We start from the raw sequence: 21,831 nt of genomic DNA, 5'->3' as shown, positions 1-21,831 counted from the left end.
GACACAGCCACGAGACAGACTGAAGTTCTGCTGACTGAAGTCAGGGAATCTGGGGTCAGTTTCCTATGCAATAAAGGACAGCCGAGGCACTGCATTCCTATTCTTTGACTCAATAAACCTTCTAGGAATCCATCTTGTGGGAATGTCACAATCATGGAGACAGTTTATTGCAGCAATCACTGCTCTCCTTTTTTTTTTTTTGTAGGAGCAGAATGGGAGGAAACAACCCATCCAGTGCTACCACACTGCTATGTATGCGTAAAGTAACAGACAATTGAACACACTGGGTACTATGGAGGGAGAGGGAGGGAGGGAGGGAGGGAGAGAGAGAGAGAGAGAGAGAGAGAGAGAGAGAGAGAGAGAGAGGCTACAGGCAGGTAGTGAGCAGGCAAGGCTGGCTCCACAGTAACAGCCCTCGGATGAGGCTGAGTCGCTGCACCACCGAGTCACGGGCCGGTGACAGCGACGACAGCAGGACTGCTGCAGCAACCATGGGGATGTCTTGGTTTCCGCCGACATTGGTCTAAGTTCACAGAATATGGCAAACTGAAGAAGGAGCAATTTTACTTACAAGTAAGAGCTTAAGGAAATGTTTTCTGTGGACTGTTTCTGCTTTATTTTGGTAATAAATGTCCCAGTGCTGTGAGGCAGCAGCTGAACTGAAATAGACAAGGATTGTGCTGCTTATCTATGGCTTCCATGGTCGATGAAGACACACATCTCTCTGCCTACTACCTCATAACACAGCTGCCTCCTTGTTCCCCCAACGGCCCAGACTCGTTTTGTGCTGCTTGCGTGTGTGCAGGTGCACACAGAAGCCTGTGGTGTCAGGAGTCTTCCTCTAATCTTCCATCTTCATTCTGACATGAGGTCCTTCTTATTGAATGTGGGGCTCACGAACTTGGCTGGGCTGGCTGTCCAGCAAACTTTGGGGATCCTCCTGTCTTGGTTCCCAGGGTACCAGCTGTGGGTACACCAGCACAGCCAGCTTTTATGTGGGTGCTGGAGATCCAGACTCACGGCTGTGCAGAGAGTGCCTTCCCTGCGCAGCCACCTGCAGCCTCTCAATTCATTCCTACCGGAGAGAGGCAGGGACGAGCAAAGGACGGTCTCCGGCACCTGCCACACAGCAGGGTACAGAGCTGGCCTGGAGGAGGCCCTGAGGCCCACTCCAAACACCAGCGATGACCTTCCCCACATTACTGCGATATTTGTAGACTAAAGGTGGGATACAGACTCGAAAGCATTCTCACACCATGGCAATTTAGCGCCTTCAAACACCCACGAGGCTTTTGGATCTCGAGGCTACTGGATTTAGCATACTTTTTGGAAACCTTTGCTCAGAAGTAGCCCTGAGTCTCTTTAAAGGAACAATTGCAGATCAATTTTCTTTATGTAACTCTTACCTGAAATACATTTAAAATATTATAAATCTCATTTGCTTGCTAGTATACACCTGATGCTGAGACTTCTGAGAGTCTCTCCTTTTATTTTTATAGTCCATAATATGCATCAAACCCAAACTGGGGCTCTATGCATTTCTCCACTCAGGGGTATCATAAAACTCATAGCTGTTATGGTGGTGCACGCCTTTAACCCCAGCACTTGGGGAGGCAGAGGCAGGTGGATCTCTGAGCCTGAGGGCAACCTGGTCTACAAGAAGTTTCAGGTCAGCCAGGGCTATATAGTGAGAACCTGTCTCAAAAGGATTTTTTTTTTTTTAGTGTATCCCAACATCTAAGTCTGATACATTTCTTAAGAAGTCCCAGAATAGCTACTGCCACTAAAACATCTTCCCAATCTTTCCTGTATGTAAAGAATACTCCTATGATGACTTAATTTGACAGGACCTAACTACATTTGGGTGAACGCCAAAAAGCAATCTGCTAGGTTCCTACCTGATGCTGGCATGCACCACCTCAGCACATGCACTCCCTGGGGCTGCCCAGGGCTAAAGACCCAGCCCAGGTGTTTCTGTTGGCCCGGACATTCCCATGCTCCCTGAGCTCATGGGTCCCATTGCTGCAGACACACCTTGAAGGCCACCTCTGCCCAGCTCCAGACCAACAGCCTCTTGACTAGGCCCCTGCACAGATGCTCAAGACACCAAGCTTCTTGCTGCTCTGGCCCTTTCCCAACAAGCCATGGACAACTGCTCAGAGTCCTCACTCATTCACCACCCCTCTGAGACACAGCAGGCCTCTCTCTACTGCTCATATCTGACTCCAGCCCAGCGTCTATGGCTCAACTGTCACACTACTCCCTAAGTGTCTCTTTAAAAAAACTATTTAGTTTTATGAGCACTGGTGTTTTGCCTGCACGCCTGTCTGTTTGAGGGTATCAAACCACTTGGAGGTGGACGGTTGTGAACTGCCATGCCGGTGGTGGGAATTGAACCCTGGTCCTCTGAGAACAGCCAGTATTCTTAACTGCGCGGCGCCCTGCCCTGTGCATAGTTCATGTTGACACACTGCTGACAACGCTGGGCAGTGGGTGTCCTGACCACAGGTGTCCACTGTTCTTCTACTGGCTTCTCGTGTGTGGACTTCATCCTTACAGTCTGAAGCAGGCTCTACTGTTTTCATCATTTCTAGATGAGGGAAGTAAGGCACAGAGAAGCCATGTTATCCTACGGCTAGAGCTTAAGCAAGGAATGAGGCCGTGTTACTGAATGGCAGGTACTTAGAACCGGCCCCGTTGAATAGGTTGCAAGACAGTGGAGAGAAGAAAGCCTCCTGCACATGCCCACGCACCTTTTCTCATTCCGCTGAAAGGGTCCTTGTTGGGTTCATAGGGCATCCTGCCCATCATGTCTGGCATGCTCATGCCCTGCTGGTACGGGGCATTTGGAGTCATGGAGTTCCTTTTTGGGTACGACGAGGAATCACTCACATCTGAGAATGGGTCGTGCACACTGACTGTACTGCTTCTAAGAGAAACAAAAGATGAAAGCTGAAGGTCGCTGCAGCACTATCTACACACACTGTGCTCAGGAAATAAGCCACTCTCGAAACTGGTAAACAGAACCGCCCAAAGTAAATCACCTGCTAAAACTAGTAGCCATAAACACTTAGAAACTAATCAGGAAAGGACATTTTTTTTCTATTAAGTTTGCTCCAAAAACAAAACAAAATGACGTTAACATCTCAAGAGTCCTCAGAACATACCTTCCACTTTGCATGGGTGTCATCTGTCCATGAGGGGTAGAGGCTGGGGTCGGTGGTTTCAGATCACCTGGTACCTCTGCCATTGAATTGCTGCCGGTTGACTGTGGAGTCTGTGGGCCTTGTAATGATCCTGAGTTAGCTAGCAATGGTCAAGGGAAAATAAGGGGAAAAGCTACAGTTATTGATCACGCTAAATTTTCACAGCCAGGTATATGGAAGGATTACAAGTAAGACACCACTGGAATTATAGCAATACTGTAGAAAAATCAGTCACTTATACACTATTTTTGTTAAGAGACAGAGGGAAAGGGAGGGAACCAGAGCAAGCATGCATATCCAGGGATTGAAGACAGCGCCTAACACGTGTGAGGCCGATTCTGTACACTATGTTCTACCCCCAGCACCCAATGAAGGTTTTTTTTTTTTAAATAAACGATTTAGAAGCATACTTCATTTATGAGCCATAAAACATAGTTGTATGTTTGACTGGGTAATTGCTTCCTGGGATATTTATCCCGGGGAAAAGGAGCCAAAAAAAAAAAAAAAAAAAAAAAAAAGGCGGCAGAAAACTGTTCAATTCAGTGTTGTTGGATATACTCTAAATGTAAATAAAGCAGAAATGGGATGAACATTTTGGCATGTGAGTTCCATGGTCTGTAATGCAGAGCTTCAGAACACTGGTTCTTCGGGAGTGGGGAATGTCTGCATTTGAGAAGTAGTTTGGTAGGCTAACAGGTGCCTTACATCATTTTAGTATCTTTTCAGTAGTTGGACACCTATGCTCTATCATTGGAAACACTATCATTCAAACCATGACTTGGATTTGTTACTACAAATACACATCATGCCAGCCTGCAGTTCTCCAATGCTGCTGTCAGACTTTTGAGACTCTGCTTCAACCTCGGTTACTTCAGAACAATAGTGCAAAGAAGACAGCCCTTTCAAAACTCCAGCGGGATTAACCTTGCTTTACAGGAAAACCACAATATTTCAGGAGCTCCCACTTTATCATCTACCAGTCTTTAGCATGTTAGATATTCAACAGATGGATGTTGGTTCGGTGTGCTCACTAGATGGGAACGTACTGGATGAAGCTGTGCCGGATGGAGCTGAGCTTTTTTCAACAGGTGAACACTAAGTAGCAAACTGATCCAGCCCACACAGCTCCACGCCATGGTGCCTGCACAACCACTCACGACTGTGAGCACCACTGAGAAACGAACGACACTTGCTCTCCTGTGGAAGGCTCCAGCCTCACCCTGACGCTTGTTTTACAGCAGAGTAAGGGAAGGTTAAGCAAGTCTCACTTCATTACTTAATGAAGGGATCAGAAATGGCAAAGGTGGGCATCACTTATGTATGTGAGGGGCACAGTGAAGAAACTTCCCACATGACCTCTCCATGGTAAGGTTAAAGTTTTTATTGTCTATATGGGAGAGAACAGCCAGAGGCATCTGGAAGAATCCAGAGCAAAGAGAGAAAGTAGGCTGAAAATGGCCAGCAGACTGGACAAGGCCAGGGCTATCTGTGAGAGAGGAGACTAGAAGGGGATACAGAATAGAGACAGCACAGTGAGAGCTGCAGGGCAGGGGAAACCTTGCTATTATGAAAGGAACAGAGGGAAGCCTGGGGAGGCGGCGTGCTGGCGCGGACTCTGGAATGTGTAACAGGTTCCTGTGATACTCAGGGGACTATGTGATACTCACACGCACTGTGATGTGCAACAACAGGCAGTCATTTGCCCTTCTGCCAGAGGTACGGGAAATGGCTCCTTCTGTGAAATGGAGCCCAGTTTCATAAGTTACTGAGGATGCTAGCTTTTCTCTAACCATCAGATGTCACAGTCCAGCTTGAGCTCATTTCTGGATATGCGGGCTGTGTTTATAGAGTTTGGGGAGCTGGAGTTTTCTTTGGACTGAAAACTTGTTCTTAGAGAGTGACAGCTCTATGCATAAGTGCTGTTTGCCGGGCTGCATAGCCCCTGTGGCCGCCCGCTGTAGCTGTGGGAGACTTAGTGGTGGCTTTAAGCTTGCAGGCTAACAAACACTGGAAAGCTCTGGGGATGGGCATTAAGAAGGCAAACTGCAATGAACGAGCCAGGAGCCTTTTGTAACAGATAATCTACCAGTCATGTCAGCTCCACAGACTGTGGAGAAAAGGAGACCAGTCGCTTTCCTTGGAAATGTGCCTCACAGGCCGCTGCAATCTTATAATGACCCTTATTTACAAGTATTCATTTTTATAGCTAATAAAAAAAATGAAGAACTCTCATTTCTTGCCAGTGTTTTTCCTTTCCTTTCAGGGGAAAAAAAAATGAATACACCCTCTTGCAACTCCATTAGCAAGGAGGCTGGCCGGCTCTCTAGGATATCCCTACCCTTTGCCAGAAGCTATGAATGTATACTCTAAAGTAAACAATGGAAAGGTTACTGAAGGTTAAATACATTCACACACTTCAGATGGGAACAGCCAGGCTCCTGGCTGAGAAGATAATTTACACAGCATGAACCTGGTGCCCTGGTTCTGTCGGGAGGGGTGTGGGTAACAGGGTGAGAACAGCTGATGTGTCCCAGGTCTAGTGACTAGAGGTCAACCAGAGGTCACCTTTGTTTATACTGCAGCCCCTTTCTCATTTATCTTCCTCTGAGGATTCCCTAGTTGGAACCATGACAGGTTTTGTGACATCACTTGTCAGCTAATAATAGAAATGCAGTCAGCCACCTGCCAGCAAAGATGGATGGGTTTTGGGTTACAAACTTCCTAGCTGAATGGAGGTTTCTCCACAGCTCCATTTCCCCAGGTCTGCTGGGGACACCTGCTGTTGACTAAACTTCTCCACCAACCAGGGCAAGTTCAGTGTCAGGATCCCGCTGGCACCTTCGGGAGGCAGACTACATGCTTTGGCCCTGACAGGTGATGGGGTGCATCTGTCTGCAGAGTGCCTGTCTGAAGGATGTAGCTGCTGGGATGAAGGGAGACAGGTCTCCAAGGCGGAACTCAGCTTTAGATTGATGAAGTCACAGCAAGTCAGAGCTGGCCAGAAACCCAAGATGTGGAACCCTCTCAGAACAGAGACACATGACTTAGGAACACTTGATTTGGTGAAGGCTAGGAAAGCAATCTAGAATAATTAGAAACATTTTGGTTTAGTCTGCCTGGATGTGCTGGTAAGAAAGGTTTAACTGAAAATTAACTTCAATAGTTATATGTTAAAAGATACAGAAATTGTGGTACATTTACACAATGGAATACTACTCAGCAATTAAAAACAAGGAAATCATGAAATTTGCAGGCAAATGGTGGGATCTAGAAAAGATCATCTTGAGTGAGGTATCCCAGAAGCAGAAAGACACACATGGTATATACTCACTTACAAGTGGATATTAAACCTATAATATAGGATAAACATACTAAAATCTATACACCTAGAGAAGCTACACAAGAAGGAAGACCCCCTGGGTAAGATGATCAATTCTCACTTAGAAAGACAAACGGGATGGACGTCGGAAGAAGGAGAAAACAGAGAACAGGACAGGAGCCTACCACAGGGGGCCTCTGAAAGACTCTACCCAGCAGTGTATCAAAGCAGATGCTGAGACTCATAGCCAAACTTTGGGCAGAGTGCAGGGAATCTTATGAAAGAAGGGAAGTTAGTAGACCTGGAGAGGACAGGAGCTCCACAAGGAGAGCAACAGAACCAAAATATCTGGGCACAGGGGCCTTTTCTGAGACTGATACTCCAACCAAGGACCATGCATGGAGATAACCTATAACCCCTGCTCAGATGTAGCCCATGGCAGTCCAGTGTCCAAGTGGGTTCCCTAGTAAGGGGAACAGGGGCTGCCTCTGACATGAACTCAGTGGCTGGCTCTTTGTCGTTCCCCCCCCCCCTTCCAGGGAGGAGTAGCCTTGCCAGGCCACAGAGGAGGACACTGCAGCCAGTCCTGATGAGACTTGATAAGCTATGGTCAGATGGAAGGGGAGGAGTACCTCCCCTATCAGTGGACTTGGAGAGGGACATGGGAAGAGATGAGGGAAGGAGGGTGGGATTGGGAGGGAATAAGGGAGGGGGCTACAGCTGGGACACAAAACGAATAAAATGTAATTAATATAAAAAATAAAAAATTAATTATTAAAAAAGAAAGAGAGAGACCAAGAAAAGAAACTCTTGAGAAACTTTCTTCAACGATCGGATGAAGGTCTTGGGCAAGGTCTTGGGCCGGGGAGACCATCTGGTGCATGGCAGGCTGTGGCACAAACCTGGCTGTGGGCTTCACGGATACTGCTGCCCCTGACGGGCTCTGTGTGGTACACAGCGCACTGCACCGTGTTCTCTGGGATGGACACTGACTTCATAGTCCACACCAGGAAGCTGTGCTTCTACTGTCCCCACATCGCAGCAGGACCCGGCTCTATCTGACCAAGAAGTGTAAGTGGGAGCCACACTTCTCTGTGCAGTTAAAATGATAACGTTGCCATAAACGCAGCTGTTTTAAACTAAGGAGAGGAAAGTGCTGGCTGTTCAGGGAACAGGTCTCCACTTTCTACAGGATCTGTACCTCGGCAGGGCTTCCTGTACGAAGGCTGAGGCATGCTGGGAGAGCTATTCTCCACACACAAGTGCAGGCCATTCAGGGACACAAGTTCTTTCCTGACAAATAAAATGCATCTTCAGATCTTTGCAGACGTCATTGCTTTGGACCCTGCACCCCACTGGGGTTTTATTTTGGAAAAATGGTTTCAGAGCCGTTCATAGGCAGCTTCTTTCACTCTGTGAACTGAATGTAACGTTGTGTGGTTTTTAAAATTAGGCTGTCTAGTGCTCAGGTACACCCTGAATGGCGGAGTCTGGGTTCATTAAAGGTGAGGCTGTGAAGGAGGGTTTTCTCTTCTTAGAACTGGACCTACATCCAAGGATGGTCACGGCTAGCTACATTTATTTGAGACCTCATGACTGCCAACAGCTGCAGCTTTGCAATGCTGACAGTGGCCAGAGAACCATTAGAAGTGAACAGAATTCTCTGACTTCCAGATGTCAACACGTGCCTCTTTCAAAGGCATTTCAATCTAGGTTGAGGCACCAGTGGATTCTGTGAACAACATAAGGCCAAACATTCCAAAACAAGCCTCTTGTACCCTCACTAGGTAGCTGCGGCTTCTCAGGAGTTTATCTGCCTTTATTTCTCTCGGGGACATAAAGTGCACCTGTATCCAGGGCTGATGCCAAGATAAAATAAGCATACAGAAGTTGCCTGGCACACTATATGCTCAAGAAACAGGAGCTTTTAGTTAGATCCAGAGCAGGCCATGGACTCATCAGTGTACCAGTCTCCATCTTGAACTGCAACAGTGGCAGTGCTGAAGGCAACTAGCTGGAAGTGTGATCCCGTCACACCAGTGACCAGAGACACCAGGAATGCTGGGATTTATCTGTGGGAAGCCACCACTCAGAAACAAGCAAGGGGCCATTTTTTCCCCATCTCACAGTATTCGGTAATTTCACACTTGAAAGTCAAATCAGGGACAAAGGCCAGATGGAGAGCTGCAAAGAGTGAACCGTATCCAACAGTGTGGACGAGGGGCAGGAAGGAACTGCCTGTACACCTGCTCCTCACAATGGTATGAGAGGCCCTTTTCTGTGGCACTGGCAGGGATTCCCTCCCAGTGAGAACTCGCTGGACAGGAAACAGCAGAACCTAAGTCCAGATTTTTTTTTTTTTTAAGTACAAACTGGAGAGGCCAGACGGAAAAGGCAGAAAGGTAGTACAAGCCAGTCATTGGGCCGGAAGGCAGCACCACCTGGACTGTAAAATGGCAGAATGGAGACTGGGTTCACAGGGATGTTTCCTCTGTCTGAATCCTTGCATCACAAACAAGGGTACACGGCTCAGGATTCTAAAGTCTACGCTGACAAAATGAGCAAAGGTAAGGATGCTGCCTTCAGAGTCTGATGTGAAGGGCAGCACCCCACATTTCATTCTTCTGTGCGCATGGCTGGGGAGGGAGCAGGCAGCAGAGGTCTGTTCCTCTCCCAGATCTGGAGCACTATCTGGCTCAGCCAGGTTCCTGGTTGGTCCTGCACAGGCCCAGTTGTAGCTCTGTCACTTACCAGGAGATGGCGGCTGGAGCTTGGGCTGCTTCTTTGCATCCCCGGTGCTGAAGACTTCTGGTGGGGGCTCCTCCCCACGCTCAATTTTGCACTCGAAGGCAAACAGGTACTGAATATACTGCTTTTTCAGGGAGCTGGCTGCGCTGCTTGAAGTGCCAACGTTTAGGTTGGTTGCCAGTTCACGCCACTTCTTGTTTTTATTAACCTAGAAAAAAAAGCGGGGTTGGGGGACAGGATGGTTGGTTCGCAGCAAAGTGGCTTGTTTAAAGCCAGGAGACAAACAAGCACTTAATGTCTTGACTTACTTTTTTCATTTGCCTCTTTTAACTAATGCTCATCACTTGGGCTCAGCAGCACACAGACAGCATTTACAGTTATAAAACCATTAAGGAACCTGCTGATGGCTACATAAAAGCCCGCTTGCTGGGGTCCTCTGCCTGCTACATCTACTAAAGACTTGAATAAGAGCTTCCAGATTTCTGAGCCTCAGGATGAATGGAGACCCCCCTAACCACGCATACTCCCATCCTTACCTAAACTCTAAGAGAAAAGGGTGCCTTAACCTAACAGTAACAAAGGGTGCCTTCACCTAACATAAAAACAGCACCATATTTACATGAAAAAAAAAAAAAAAAAGAAAAGACCATTCCCTTCCAACAGCCAGAGTATGTGCCCATGCTACTGCTCCCCTGGCTAGAGTGTGGGCGGCAGCTTAGCGGCTGGGCACCTTAGGCTGAAGACATCAGTACTCCAAGAGAGGATGAGGATGAGGGTAGGGTATGTGTATGTCCAAGACAGAGAGAGAGAAAGAGAGAGAGAGAGAGAGAGAGAGAGAGAGAGAGAGAGACACGAGGAGATAGATATGGGACTTTGTTTCAACTCTTTCATTCTACCTTGGTATGGGTTATGAAAGGTTAAAGTCATGAATAAAACATGAAGACACACAAATAACTCAGGGAAGATGGAAGCTTGTGCCTTTTGATGTGTGCTATGTTGAACAGCTTGCAGTGGTCATGAAATTATGAATTTCTGGATCCAAACTTTGGCACAAGGCTCTTTACATCCATTTACTTAGTCTAAATAGTCACAATAAGCATCCCGTTTGACTGCTCTGGGAAATGCCTCTTTCAGCACTTAATGGAAGAGGATGCAAACAGCAGCTTCAGAGATGGCAATTTTGCCGCTTGGCCAACCAGAGAGCCAAGCTCTGAGCTGTCAGGGTGGCCCCTGCTCACACATGTTGGTGGCAGCAGTGCTGTGAATGTGCCAGCCTGTACCAGTTAAGCTGCAGAGCTGCTTGTCTGCAGGTATAATCTGCTTCCACATACTGGCATGAGTCAGGCAGCCAGAGCCAGGCGCACCACCCAAGAAACAGGTTCTAGCGATTTGGTCTTGGTGGTCTGCAGTAGAGTTCAGCCTCGGAGAGATGAGCCGAGTAAGTGGGGCAGAGGCAGAGAGAGGGAGGGAGGTGGTCCACCCAGCATACGGGAGGTGGGATTCTACAGAGCTAGAAATAGGCTGTAAGGGATCTAGTCATAGGCCTCAGTCCTGCAGGGACGTAAAGGGAAGGCCATGAGCAAAAGGTCTGTCCTGCAAGCCCAGAACTACCTTACCGAGGCCTGGAAACCTCAGTGACTCTAGGGGTGACAGGTTACGTTGGTTGGGTGTTTGTTGTCTCGGTCCAAACGTCTACTAGACTTCTGGTGACCCAACCAGCTCCATAGCATTGATCTAGGGTGGGAATCTGGATGGTTAGTCTTTAAGACCGCCACAGGCTGTTCCTATTCATAGCAGGAGCCACAGCTCATGTCTGCCTCAGACAGGCCTGCGATTTACCCACCAGCACACTGGTGGTGACATGAGTCTCCGCATCAATTCGTGGGTTTAGTGATCTGTACCTTGTGAGTACACACAAATAAAAGGCATGGTGAAGTGAGGTACATGCCCAGTCCAACCAGACCCCTCACCAAAAATAATGAGCTGAACAAAGTAGAGTGCCGAGGATAGAAAATTTAGGCGACACGCTGACTGTCAGCAAGTAACGGTAGGTACCAGCAGACACAAAAACATGAGCAATGCCTTGACTTCTTTAACTAGGTGTGTCCTGCTCAGGAAGCGCCCCAGCCCTGCAGGCTACTACAATGTGAGTCCTGTAGCTCTCCAGGAGCTAGAGACATGCTTTACCCTTATGGCTGAATTTCTCTTCCTGTTTTCTTTTGAGACAGGGTGTTATATGGCTGAGGCTGGCTATGAACTCTTGATCCTCCTGTATGGAACTACAGGCAAGCCTCACTTTACTCAGTTTGAATTTTATAAGTTGCTCTGGATATGGAAAACTAGTGACTTTGATTTTTATCTGATCCTCATAATGAATTTAATCATTTCTAAAATACTCCTGGAGTATTTACCATGACTCAGTAGTAGATTCTGCAGAATTCTAGAGCTGCCTGGAAACAAAACAAAACAAAACAAAACAAAACAAAACAAAACAAAACAAAAAAAAACCTAATGGTTTAGTACAGATGAGGAAACTGAGGCCACAGGAGTTGGTAGCATCAGGAGTCCTAGCCCTCTCTGCCCACTATATAGTACTAGGAAGGTGATCTTCCTACAGGCATAGCTTTTCCTCTGTGAAAAACCAAACCAAACCAAACCAAACCAAACCAAACCAAACCAAACCAAACCAAACCAAACCAAACCAAACCAAACCAAACCAAACCAAACCAAATACAACACCAAAGCCAAAGGCAACATGCCAACTGAGTCATATAGCCACAGGCCTGTCCACGACACTCACTCCTCACTCATGCTCACCTGGGCCAAGCCGCCAATCTCTTTGACACAGACATAGAGTCGGAACAGGTCCAGGGGCTTCTTGCCCACCGCAGGCAGACTGGACACCGGGGAGCCCCGCTCTTCCATGAACGTCAGGTAGCGGTCCACCCACAGCTTCCTCTCCGGCTCGTTCCCCAGCTCATAGACCTTTGTGATCTTCTCCCCGGTGGTGGAGGATGAGCTAGACTTCTATGTGGCAGTGGGCATGAGGGGCAGGGATGGGGGGGGGGCGGAAAGGCCAGAGAAGAGCAGTGAGCTGATAAGAAAACAGGTTCAAAAACTACTGCTATCACACAACAGCTACGAATACTGGCTTCTAGCTCAGGCATAAATGATACATTTTCTTAAGTAACATACTTTGACTTTAAAGAAAAGGGCCCAAACTCTTAATTTTAACACCTAAAACAAACACTTTGATAGAATCACTGAATCCCAGAAGGCAAGATTCCAATGAAGTCTCATGTGCTCTTGAAAAAAAATAAAAGGCTGGCAGCCAGAGAATGAACGTGGTCAAGTTTCTCATGTCTAATGCCACAGTCTCCCACCCCACCCCAGTAAATAGGTTCCTAGTTCTTTTTTTCCCCCTCAAAATAAGAATGATTAATATGTGTCCACATGAAAACTAAGTCACATGGTAAACAGACACCCGGAGCTTGCTGCCGAGTGTGCGGGAGGACAGACACCGAGGGCAGGAGGCTGTGTGCCTCCAAGCCATGGAGTTGGTAGCCACCAGGCAGCTAAAGCTGTGGCATGCAACAGCCAGCTTTCCCTACCTAAAGTGTCTGAGCTCCTCAGTGCGACCGAGGCGCATCCTGTCCCCCAGTGTGGCAGCCCCCCTCTATGGCCATTCTGCCTGTAATGGCAGTCCTTTAGCTTCAGGGTCCCTGAGGCGGGAAAATATGTACATAACGTACATAAACATGGGCGACCTGGGCCCCTGACTCAACTCCCAGCTCCTTAAGGCTGAGGCAGGAGGATCACAAGCTTGAGGCTGGACTGGACAGTTTACAGAGTCCCTGTCTCAAATTAGAAAAGAACAAGGCAGGAAAGGGCGTGTGACAGAACTCTGTGACAGTACATGGAAGGTCTAAATTCAGTCCCCAGCACCCAGGGCAGGGAGGGGCGGTAACAGGGGGAGGATGGTTAAGTGTGATCTTTAAGGCTTAACTTCAGAACTAGACTTAAACTTCAAGCCATTCAGCAATTACTTTAGATAAGACCATACTTGTGTGTGTGTGTGTGTGTGTGTGTGTGTGTGTGTGTGCATATAGATGTCTTCAGAGTCCAGAAGAGGGCTATCAATCACCGGGAACTGGAGTTATAGGCAGCTGTGAGGCATACAACATGGCTGTTGGGAATAGAAACTGGGACCTTGGCAAGCGGAGCAGCTAAGCCTGCTGCCCAGCTCGCAGATGTAATCTTCACATCTTCCCCAAAGGGTTTCTACAGCTCTACCACTGCAGGTAAAGCATTCCACACAGCTGAAGTAGGTGGGGACTGTGTGACAATCTCTAGAAGGCTGGCTGGATAATCTATACCAGAGCTCAATTGTACTCCGTCACAGGCTGGGTCGCTCCACACAGTACTGTTTACAGTGTGCGAAGCTCTGCTCTGCAGCGGACTGACAACGCTCTCCCACCTACACTTTAAGCTTGTTGGTTCTGATTCTGCTCACTCAGCGCAGTGTCCTTCACACCAACGCTCTTAGATGTGTTCTGTGAATGCTAGAGCATACAAAAAAAATGTGTGAAAAGTCTGATCGTCTCAGGTAAGAATTAGCAAAAGACTTGAATATCCTGTGCATAGGACAGAAGGGCAAAATGTGATGTGAATGAATGGTCATAGTGAGACTACAGCTGAGAGAGCAGCAGGGGACATGTCCCTGGCCCAAGGCTTGCTCGTAAGCCAAATCCGTGTCCTGAAGAGAACAAGGAGAGCAGAGACACGCAGAGCAGAGCAGCGAGCACGCATGCTTACAGTTGCCTAGACACTGACTGGATGGACCCTCTGGGGAAGTTTTTCTTTTCCTTTTAGATCTATTTTTATTTTTATTTTTTAAGTATGTGGACTTTGCCTGCATGAATGTGTATCATGTGTGTGCAGAGCCCACGGGCGGCAGAAGAGGGTGCTCAATCCTCTGGAATTGGAGTTACAATGGTGTTTAGCCACCACTGGGTGCTGGGGACTGAACCTAGGTCCTTTGCAGGAGCAGCCAGTGCTCTAACAACTTAGCCAGCTCTCCAGGCCCCATTTGAGGATGGCCTTAGTGAGACACTGCCCGCCATAGCAGGAAAGGCCTTCAGGAAGTCCCGCTAACTTCTGCAGGCATCCAAGGGCCACTTGGAACTGCTTATGTGCTGTGAACATTGTATCCATGGTTCTGAAACCACTGGGAAGGGAAAAAAGAAAAAGAGAAAAAGAACAGACCCTGCTGAGAATTACAGCAAGATATTCTTATGGTGCCACAAGTGTTTTCCTTGCATATAGTTTAATTAAGCTAAAATGCATATTTCCTCAAGGCTCTGAGGCAGATTTCCATTTCAGCAGTCTTTACCATATGCTTGGTTCTATGTATATGTGTATGGACAAATGTTTATATTTTAGAATGTTTCCTAACAAAGCAGTGTCGGCCCATAGTACGCCGTCAAAGCAACCACAACAGCTCTGTTGTTTTGCCCAGTTCATGCCTGCTGCTAGGAAAGCTTTATTGGGGACCCTATTAAGAGCAATTTCAAGCACAGATTGAAGTGGCATCGCAGAAGGAGCAGTTAGATATTCCTGAATCGGGTTCCTCTGCAGCGATCTAAAGCAACAATGGTCTTTCGCTGTGCTCTGCGTCAGGCCCCTTCCTGAATAACTACCTTGTTCAGGGCAGGAGCACAGAGCGAAGCACACAGCAAGAGCCTAGCATTTTCCATGCAGCAAACACAGCCTTTCCCACCCTTGTTTAGCAATGCTTGTGCATTCTTAAACACAAACAATTTGTGCTTTACAAATAGATAATATATGTGGCAATATTAAAAAAAAAAAAAGAAAGAAAAACATGCAGAAGCAGAAAGACACACATGGTGTATACTCACTTATAAGTGGATATGACATATAATATAGGATAATCATACTAAAATCTGTACACCTAAAGAAGCCAAGACCCTGGGTAAGATGATCAATTATCATTCAGAAAGGCAAATGGGATGGACATCGAAGAGGGAGAAAGCAGGGAACAGGACAGGAGCCTACCACAGAGGGTCTCTGAAAGACTCTAGCCTGCAGGGTATCAAAGCAGAGGCTGAGACTCATAGCCAAACTTTGGGCAGAGTGCAGGGAATCTTATGAAAGAAGGGGGAGATAGAAAGACCGGGAGGGGACAGGAGCTCCACAAGGAGAGAATGAAAAAATCTGGGCCCAGGGGTCTTTTCTGAGACTGATACTCCAACCAAGGACCATGCATGGAGATAACCTAGAACCACTGTACAGATGTAGCCCATGGCAGCTCAGTGTCCAAGTGGGTTCCCTAGTAAGGGAAACAGGGGCTGTCTCTGACATGAACTCAGTGGCCTGCTCTTTGATAACCTCCCCCTGAGAGGGGTGCAGCCTTACCAGGCCACAATGCAACAACTCCTGATGAGATCTGATAGACTAGGATCAGATGGAAGAGGAGGAGGACCTCCCCCATCAGTGGACTGGGGGAGGGGCATGGGTAGAGAAGAGGGACGGTGGGAATGGAATGGGACTACAGCTGAGATACAAACTAAATAAACTGCAATTAATAAGAAAAAAATTAAAAAAGAAATACACTAAACTTCAAGTGTAATGATCAGAAAATGGAGTTAACACCCAAGTTTGCTTTTCTATTACATTTAAATAAAATTGAATTTTTATTTATTTATATTTTTTTGGAGGTAGGGTCTTGCTATGTAGCCCAAGTGATAGTCAAACACGATTCCTAGTCTGGGACTATAGGCATGTGCCACTGTATCCAGCTAGAAAGTAGAATTTTGGTAAGAGTTTTGCACAGGCCTCGCTGGCTGAGGACAGGGCGAGTGGGAAGCTAGAACACAGCTCCCATCTCGGTCATCTGTAATTTCAGGGCCAACAATGAATGTTACGTCATGCTTCACAGTCTATTAGTGGTCTTTGTTTTTAGAAATTATTCTCAATTATTATCTTAAGTTTTAAAGATTACCATTTTCTTGAACTGAGCCAATATGTAAATGGTTTTGCAAATATATTTCAATTTTTCATTCACTTAGCATTACTAATTTATATCCATTTTCCTGTTACAAAGAGAAAGGAAGGAAGACAGAAAGGAAAAAAGAACAGAACAAAACAAAATAGGGCAGGTTTTCAGAAAAAAGCCCACACAATACTGGCAGGATCCTGAGAGCCAAAGCATATCACACGCTAGCACATAAAACAAGGCAGTCTGTGCTCTCCTGTTCTGATTTGGCTGGAGTTGCTCACTTCTCAGCCTGGCTAGCTCAAGCCCGGAGCACACCTACAGGGAAGGGAACACCCACAGCACCCTCCACAAACATTTGCTACACCGGCAGCCCTTCAACACACCAGGCTCTCTCTGTCTAACCCAGCGAATGGGTGATAACTGGCAGTCTCCTTGTGGGTTTTGACTAAGTTGCCAGATCCTGTATAGCCAGGGGGTTCCTCCCTCCAACTCTTCCTAAGTTGGGTTCTTTAATACACTGTCTTATAGAAATCAGCGTGTTTCTTGGCAACTAATTGCATGTTAGACTTTAAATTTTTTTTTAAGATCTTTGATTCCCTATATGAATATAAAGTAAAAAGGTTACTATAACGCATTCCTTTATTGGTGCAGAATAATTGTTTAGGAAGAATAAAGGCCCAGGCTGGTGGTCAAAGGAGCATTTCCTGGTAGGGACACAGCACTGTTGCCATTTACACACTCACCTTGAGATGGCCGGCACTCTGTGCAGGATGCCTCTCACCCCTCTCAGTGCCTCTGATGCAGGCACACATTCTTAGTCCAAAAATCCACACGCACTAACATTTCTATGCATTTGTCAGTTTCAGACACATGACTTACAAATGAAACAGGGCTGCTGTTATGATACACTGTACCCAGTTGCACTATTTATTCATGTATTGCAGGTAAGCATCTTTGGAATGATGTTTTAGGGATAACAGTCTGTGACAGAATTAAACTGGAAGCCAAATATGTCATGTATCTCGTGGCTGCTGTTAAGGTTCCATGTAAATGGCAGCAACTGGTTTTAGAGGAAGCCTCCATGGCGTGCAGCTGCACTCCTGGTGGAGGAGCCTGGGCCTCCCAAAACATCAGCACATGTCCATGTGGAGGGGGGTCCTCACCCCAGAGCAGCTGCTAACGTTGCCAGAAAGATCTACGTCATCCACACATTTGCTTTGTTCCTAATGTAATTACTTATACAGAAAAGTCTTTTCATGGATCAACAATGAAGAATCATATAAAGCAAACCAGTAAGCTTTAAGGAATAATTAATTAACTACCCTCCCCAAACCCCCAAAACAATTACAAAAGAGACAAACAACCAGGACCACTTACAGGACTTGATGGAGTCTTGGGCCAGCCTGGGCTGCTGATGCTATCGCTCTCATCGCCATGAAAGGAGGAGATGCTGGCAGAGCTGGGGGACATTGGGGAAGGGACTGGCAGGTTGCCTGGAGTTGGGGGCTGAGAAATACCCTGAGAGCTGTAGCTATCCTGTGGAGAAATAAGAAAAAAGTGACAAAGGCACAACAAATGTTATTCAAAACAAAAGTACATCCAGTTTAACAGACTGTATGTATGTATCACAAATGTATATGTAAAGACATGTACAAACACACACAAAAACACACACATAGCAAAGTACTAAAACCTTATTAGCAGGATGCTGGAAAGGCCATAATGCCAGCATGCTTACTTAAGCTGAGATGAAAGGCTAAGCATGGGCTACCCATTACGCAAGAAAGTAAAGACAAGAAGAGAGCTGTCCAGCTTATTTATGGAATAAGGCCGGGGATCAAAATAAGTACGCTGTTACTGAGATGACCAAGACAGGAAGCGCCAAACTAAAGGCAGAGAAAATGACTGCAAGAGTCCACACCAGGCAAGATGGATTTCTTGCTTCCCCCAACAGCATCTCTCAGGTTGGTTCTGTCCTCCTACCCCTCCCCTATTGTGATTTAATGTCATAAGAACTAGTAACTTTCATATTTATGCCATGGGGTGGTGGGGACAAAAAAGAGTGCAGGCATGTGGCACATGAGAGCATACAGAGAGGAGGCAGTGCTACAGCACCGGGCAGAGGACAGCAGGAAGCCATGCAGGCTGTGACCACAGCATGACGGGAGGACTGTGACATGCAGGAAGGAGGTACCTTTGACTTGCTCTCAGGCTGCGGCACGCCTTCTTCTTTACCATCTGCTTTGAGAGGCACGGAGAGTTTGGATTCACTGGGAGACATCATATCTGCAAGACCCATAGATGCTAATGGGAAACAGGAGAAAGCAGGGTTACTCATGGGGCATAACCTGGCACTGCTCACATGAGCTAGGGAGTGAAGCGCCTGGCACTCAAGCTTCCCTTGATGGACAGAAAGGGGCAAAAACAGTCACGGGATCCTGAAGCACACTTATGTCTGAAACACTTTTTGCTGGCGGCGGCAGCGGCTGGGAGTGAGGGATGCAGACATGGATGATGACCCTTGACTTCTGTATGCTCAAGATCCCCAAACACTGAGACAATTTAGACTATGTTTCCTTTCTCACAGCTCAAGGACTGGCTGCATTGTCTTCCTCTGTGGCCTGGTAAGGCTGCACCACCCCCTTGAGGTGATCAAAGAACAGGCCAATCAGTTTATGTCCCTGTTCCCATTATTATGGGACCCACTTGTAGCTATGGGCTACATCTGTGCAGGGGTTCTAGGTTATCTCCATGAATGGTCCTTGTTTGGAGTAACAGTCTCAGAAAAGACCCAAGGAAATCATGAAATTTGCAGGCAAATGGTGCGAAGTGGAAAAGATCATCCTGAGTGAGGTATCCCAGAGCAGAAAGGCACACAGGGTATATACTCACTCATAAGTGGATATTAGACATATAATATAGGATAAACATACTAAAATCTGGACACCTAAGGAAGCTAATCAAGAAGGAGGACCCAGGATAAGATGATCAATCCCCATTCAGAAAGGCAAAGGAGATGGACATCAAAAGAGGGAGAAAAGAGGATACAGGACAGGGGCCTCCCACAGAAGGCCTCTGAAAGGCTATCTACCCTATAGGGTATCAGAGCATCAAGGCTCATAGCCAAACACTGGGTGGAGTGCAGGGAATCTTGTGAAAGAAAGGGGGATAGTAAGACCTGGAGAGGACAGGAGCTCCACAAGGAGAGCAACAGAACGATCGCTGCTTTTGATGCAACCTGCACTCCTATCTTCAGCTGAGAAAGGCCGCCAGCTCCACCTAGGCCCTGCTAAAAGCTCAGCGAACAACTGACTCATGCATGCTCACTGTAGTAAGGACCACTGCGGGCTGTCAGTGCAGTGACCCAGGGAACAAGCTGCATTTCCACGGTGCCCACAGCAGAGCCACCTGCACATCCCTGAGTCAGAGGAGCTGCGACTAAGGTGCCAAACAGATGGGCAAAGAACATGAGGAAACTGAGGCAGCCATCTGCACTTGCTCCCTATCAGGATGACAGCAACCTTAAATTTCGTCAACAGGCCCTGCTTCAGCTGCTGCAGTGGCAAGCGTGATTCAGACAGGCAGGGCATAAGGAGCACGGTGTACTAGAAAAAAAGGAGAAGCAAACCCACTTTAAAAAGGCCCTGCAGATCGCCACCACACAAGATCACTGCACATATCCATGTAGTACTATGTTTTAGAAAATAATTAGCTTTAATTACAGCAGCGAGAGAGTGAGCAGCTCTGGTGACCTAGCTGGCAAGCTCCACGGTGCTAATTTGTTAATATCGTTAGGATCACTGAAGGTTTAGACCATAGGTCCTGCCAAAAACGCCTGTCCCTCCACGCGCCCTGGAGTTTGCATCAGCACAGTCAACACCGCACTCTGAAACCCCGTGTTTCCACAGGAATGCTGGCTGGGTTTGCAAAGCCCATTTGCAGCGCAGTCAGTCCTTAAAGGCATCGTAACACACACAAATCCTAATTGAGATGGTTTTCTTTCTTTCTTTCTTCTTTCTTTCTTTCTTTCTTTCTTTCTTTCTTTCTTTCTTTCTTTTTCAAATTACTTTCAATACTTAGACTTTAAGAACTGGAACAAAAAGCTTTTTCAAGTGATGCAGCTGCAGAGAAAAAAAAATCTATTGGGATCAGCTAAAAATGTGTTATTTCTGTGAATGTGTGAAACCTAAAAAAAAAAAAAAAGCAGCTGAGTGATATTACAGCAGAGGATCGCCTCGTTCAGCAGCGACTGCTTTCCTGTGGCTTCTCTGCAGGGCCCAACGAGGGAGGAATTAGTGAGCCTGGACACTTAGAGGAAGAAAGAAAAGCAGTGCAGGACGACAGGGGCCTGCTCGTGAACGTCAGCATGGCCTTATACGGCCTTGCTCTTCTGCGGGGCTGCTCTCGGAGCCATGGAAGCCAGGGCAATTTAGAGATGGAAGGTCACAATCCATCGCTCTGCCAACCCTGCTGCTCCAGAGGTGGCAGCAGGCTGTTGAAGGAATAGTAATATATCTCATGCACTTCACACATTAATGTACACAAAAGTAACTTTAAGCAGAAAGAACTAAGCCAACTGCCCTACAATCGTCAGCGGGAATTCACACTGATTCCATAATGAATATAAGCATATGTGACAGCTGAAACGCCCCAAATTCCTTCATTCCCTATTATATATTTAACCTGGGCACCCTGGATATGTAAATGTGCTTGCACTGTCCTGTCACTCTAATAAGAGACAGGAATGGAGGGACATGAAGCCCAACGTACAATCTTTTATTATATGATCGCACGTCTTTCCCACTGTGGTTTTTCTTTTTATGGAAATGCTGAGTTTTAACTTGACCAAAATTTCAAAGAATCATTGCACAGTGCCATATATCTGCATCCCTCCAGAGCAGTGTTTCTCAGGGGCACTATGTTTTCCTCTTTCCTCGGGAAAGAGACCAGACCACTGTCGGGATGCTTTACACCCAGAACTGCTGTTTCTCTAGTTCCCAGAGATCCAGGGTGTAAGGTTCGGGTGGGATCCGCCTCAACAGCAGGGGTTGCCTGAGTGATGTAAAATGTAATGTTTTAAGCATAGCCTCTGCTCCACCACTGGAATTTAAGAGCTAACATGACTTCTGAAAGCTACCCGGGGTCAAGGTCCTAAGGCAGCTGGATTTGATACATGCCCTAGAACACATGGAACATAGGACTTGAGTGAAGCCAACCTGCTTCCTCCCAGCTTCTCTCTCAGTTCTTTGCAAGGCTGCAACAATTCCCAGAAGGCAGTGAGACATACAATGCTCTTTTCATGTCTTGGTAATATCCCATATTTTAGAGATATTTTGTCATTCGCTAACACACCAAGGGCCTACAATATTCATGAACTGGTTGTTAGCCCCCCCCTTTTTTTTGCTATTCTCTTTCTGTGTAGCCTAGGCTGTCTTAGATCTCCAGGAAAACATTCTTCCTCACAACACTGGCAGGAAGACCTTTCCTCTCACCACAGCCTTCTGCAGGAGTGCCAGTGGACATGAGGAGGACACGACGTG

At 46.9% G+C, this 21,831-nt stretch overlaps 1 protein-coding gene across 1 annotated transcript in view; it reads right to left on the bottom strand.

The window, feature by feature from the left end:
* Nucleotides 1-21,831, bottom strand: part of Arid1b (AT-rich interaction domain 1B) — a 303,451-nt gene that overhangs the window by 14,126 nt on the left and 267,494 nt on the right. The window contains exons 9-14 of the mRNA XM_055615931.1: nucleotides 18,486-18,595; nucleotides 17,669-17,827; nucleotides 12,091-12,300; nucleotides 9,277-9,481; nucleotides 3,168-3,306; nucleotides 2,754-2,929 (exon numbers count right to left, since the gene is read on the bottom strand). Coding sequence (XP_055471906.1) covers nucleotides 2,754-2,929; nucleotides 3,168-3,306; nucleotides 9,277-9,481; nucleotides 12,091-12,300; nucleotides 17,669-17,827; nucleotides 18,486-18,595 — 999 coding nt within the window. The remainder of the gene's footprint in view (nucleotides 1-2,753; nucleotides 2,930-3,167; nucleotides 3,307-9,276; nucleotides 9,482-12,090; nucleotides 12,301-17,668; nucleotides 17,828-18,485; nucleotides 18,596-21,831) is intronic.

This window comes from Psammomys obesus, unplaced genomic scaffold, assembly GCF_907164565.1.
Source record: "Psammomys obesus unplaced genomic scaffold, mPsaObe1.curated_primary_1811, whole genome shotgun sequence".
NCBI classification, from domain to species: Eukaryota; Metazoa; Chordata; class Mammalia; order Rodentia; family Muridae; genus Psammomys; species Psammomys obesus.
Note: the sequence above shows the minus strand (reverse complement) of the source record. Positions and strands in the feature narration are given on the sequence as shown.